This window comes from Cicer arietinum, chromosome 4, assembly GCF_000331145.2.
Source record: "Cicer arietinum cultivar CDC Frontier isolate Library 1 chromosome 4, Cicar.CDCFrontier_v2.0, whole genome shotgun sequence".
Classification (NCBI taxonomy): Eukaryota; Viridiplantae; Streptophyta; class Magnoliopsida; order Fabales; family Fabaceae; genus Cicer; species Cicer arietinum.
The window spans coordinates 53424956-53428192 of record NC_021163.2 but is presented as its reverse complement, the minus strand read 5'-3'; the positions used below and the strand labels follow the sequence as shown (position 1 = coordinate 53428192).

Genomic DNA, 3237 nt, shown 5'->3' with positions numbered 1-3237 from the left:
ATCCATGTCCTGCACATAATCATAAAAAGTTGTGTATGGATTTGGATCTGCTTCACATATTCTTTGGCTGCATTGTAGGATTCCTGTGAGGAAATTACTTGTCTTCTCGATTCTTGCTCTGATCATCATCACAATCCAAATGTAAATGGAATTATTTTTAAATCAAAAATTAAAATACAAATACAAACTTCTCAAAAAAGCCTAAATTCAAGCAAAAGACAAAGTAGTTTAAAAAAAATTGTTTTGTTAATTTCTTTCTCATAGCTATTTTTTTTAATATCTCTCTTTTTAGAATTCAAGTTAGACTTCTACATATTAACATTCTTACAACTATCAATTAATAAGCTTTTTTTTTAAATTGATGCTTTTTTCATATATTTTTCTTATAATTCTTTAATTTAAAATACACATTTTATAATTATAATAAAATTTGAGAAAATAATAGTTGGTTAAGTTAAAAACATAAATTTTGTCTAAGTTTTGTCTTTTTTTAATTAATAAATTTTGAGGTGCTGCAAAAAATAGTTAATTTCTTTTCCCATCAACAATAATTGCCTCTAATGCTTTGTAAAATGAACTTCTATAGTACCACTATTGTGCCGATTTTAAACTATGTCCCCAACTATACCACTTTTTAGTCCTTTGGAAAGTATGAAATTATTTCAAAGGATAAAAAATATAAAGTTATGCTGACCTTTTAGGGGAGAAATTTCTGCAGGTGAAGAGAGAATCAGATTCCTTTCCAATAGATTCTAAGAAGGAGAGAACACCAACATCATTCACTTCATCATGCTCCTGAAAAGATTGTCTTTTATGTACGGATGATGTCCTATCTGTCACATATAAGACCAACACATTGTGGTAATTAGATTCTTAATTAAGTTTGATGGGAATAATTAGTAAACATAGTAAATGCTTGATTTGAACACAAACTATAAATCAACTTGCAATTAGATATTATGTTTACTTTTAGGCATAATTGTAGTTTTAATTATTCATTTTTAAAAATTTGTAAAATAATTTTTTTTATTTTAAAATTCGATTGTTTTAATTTTTATTTTAAAATTTTAAATTAAAAATTATAATTTAATATATTTTAAATAATATAATATATAACTATTTAATATAAAATCATCAAAATACATTAATTATTTATATATTATTAATTCAATTTCAAAAATTTAAAATTAGTGTATGTATAACTATAAAAAATATTTCTCCTCTTTTCTAAAATATGTATGCATGGATTAATAACCATTAAAATGTTTTAAATATTGATATCAATGGGTACATACATAAGAGAAATATAATAACAAAATAAGGAGTGTATATGTATATGTATATGTATATGTATATATATATATATAGTAATAGATTTCCCAATCTTGTGCATGGAAGCTAGCTTCAGTTAGGAAAATAAAAACTGAGGAGTGACTATGCATGCCTAGCTTCAATGCAGAAAGCATCATGTATCATGACATTCTCAAGAAAAAAAAATATTTAAATCAAAACTAAATAATTTTAATTTAATACTCTAACAAGGAATGGTAAATATAAAAGCTACAAACTATTTTTGTTAAGGTCAAAACAAAGTTTGGTACCTTGTTTACACAAGTCACTTCTCATGCTCCTGTACATCTGATTTAAAAAAAAACATAGAAACAAATAAATTAACAACCCCAAAAAAATAATTAATTTGACCAAATAGACTAAAATATAATTCTTTTAAGCACATAAAAAACAACCTGCAAATGGCTCTTGACATGTGAAATTGTTAGCCCTTTAACATCCATCAACTGAAGAACAAGCTTAGGAGTAGCCTCTAAAATTGAAAAAGAAAATACAAAATCAACAAATAAAATAAATATAAATAATAACAAGAAATTAACCATAGTACTAGAAAAAAATCAAGAAAATAACATCTAATTGAAGTTCATATATAATCAAATAATAACAAAAAAAACAAAAAATGAGGACAAATAAAGTAATGTAGATATATATACTTTGATGACCACCAAGAGTTTCAATGGCATAAACAAAGCAACGATGAAGTTCAGGTGTCCATCTTAAACGAGGAACCTTTGATCTTACATATTGTCTCACTACACCTTCCCTTCCACAACTACCCATTTTCACTTTCTTCTTTTCAATCCAAAAGGGTCCTCACAAAATCCCTCAAAATGCCTTTTTTTTTTTTATAAAAAAATCTTTCTACTATACAATTCTAGTTCATTTCATTTATAAGAGAAAAATAAAAAAAGCAGAAAACAGAATCATCATTGTGAAAGGGGAAAATATCGAGAGAAAAGGACAATACAAAGGGAAGAGTCTGCAAATTCCTTAACATGTCACTGATAATACCTTATGCCTTATGGTAGGTGCTGTGTCCCCCACCCCCCAACCTTATAGCTACCAATGAAAAACAAAATGATTTTTTTTTTAATTCTCTCCAAATTTATAATTTTTTCTTTTAATTACTCTAAAATTATTTTATTGTTTTAGCTCTTATAAATATATTATTTTTTATTTTTTGTCATTAATATTCTGTTTAAGTATCTGTGAAATTTATTCACAATGAAATTGATTCTTGTGATACTTTATTTTAGTCTCTTAAATAAAGATTAAAATAAAATTATAAAAATTAATTTCAATATGAACAAATTTAAAAAGATTAAAACGAAAGAGTAAAAGCAAAAATAAAAATTATATATTTGTAAGAACTATATAGAGTTGTCTCCTTAAGACTTTCAATTTCTTGTGAAATCATTAATTTGGTGTTCTATATTTTTATAAGTCACACACGCGCATGTATGTATATTAAGTATCAAATGTAGATATTGTAGATATTTTTAACATAATTAAAAATTAAACATTACATAAAAAAGTGTATACCTGATCAAAACCAAAATAGAATTATAGTAAAACTAGTTTTACATATATATCAACTTGAATATGTAGTGGTAAGTAACATGCAACAACATTTATCCACATATTAATAATCATATTATTTTTCTTGCATTTTTGCCATAAAATCTTTAATAATAATTTTGTAATCAATTCTTTAAAAAGTCATTTTCTATTAAAATTGTGTAAATATTATTTAATCTATTTTGCAATATTGTAGATCGCAAATAAGATTTTAAAAATTTTAATTTCAAAAAATTCCTTTAAGTAGATGCAACAATAATAGGGATATCTAATTTTTTTTTTTACATATAAGCTAAGCATGCATTAGAA

At 24.4% G+C, this 3237-nt stretch overlaps 1 protein-coding gene across 4 annotated transcripts in view; it reads right to left on the bottom strand.

Annotated features, from left to right (window-relative positions):
• LOC101495986 (uncharacterized) overlaps window positions 1-2401 on the bottom strand; it is a 6007-nt gene extending 3606 nt beyond the window's left edge. The window contains exons 1-5 of one of the 4 annotated variants that reach the window (XM_073367175.1): window positions 2362-2401; window positions 1746-1822; window positions 1602-1638; window positions 695-833; window positions 23-118 (exon numbers count right to left, since the gene is read on the bottom strand). In XM_073367175.1, the coding sequence (XP_073223276.1) occupies window positions 23-118; window positions 695-833; window positions 1602-1638; window positions 1746-1793 (320 nt within the window). In that variant the 5' untranslated portion in view covers window positions 1794-1822; window positions 2362-2401. Of the gene's footprint in view, window positions 1-22; window positions 119-694; window positions 834-1601; window positions 1639-1745; window positions 1823-2003; window positions 2289-2317 lie in introns of those variants that run through there. The other 3 variants (XM_073367174.1, XM_027333601.2, XM_073367176.1) reach the window with 3 other exon arrangements.
• Window positions 2402-3237: the final 836 nt, after the last annotated feature.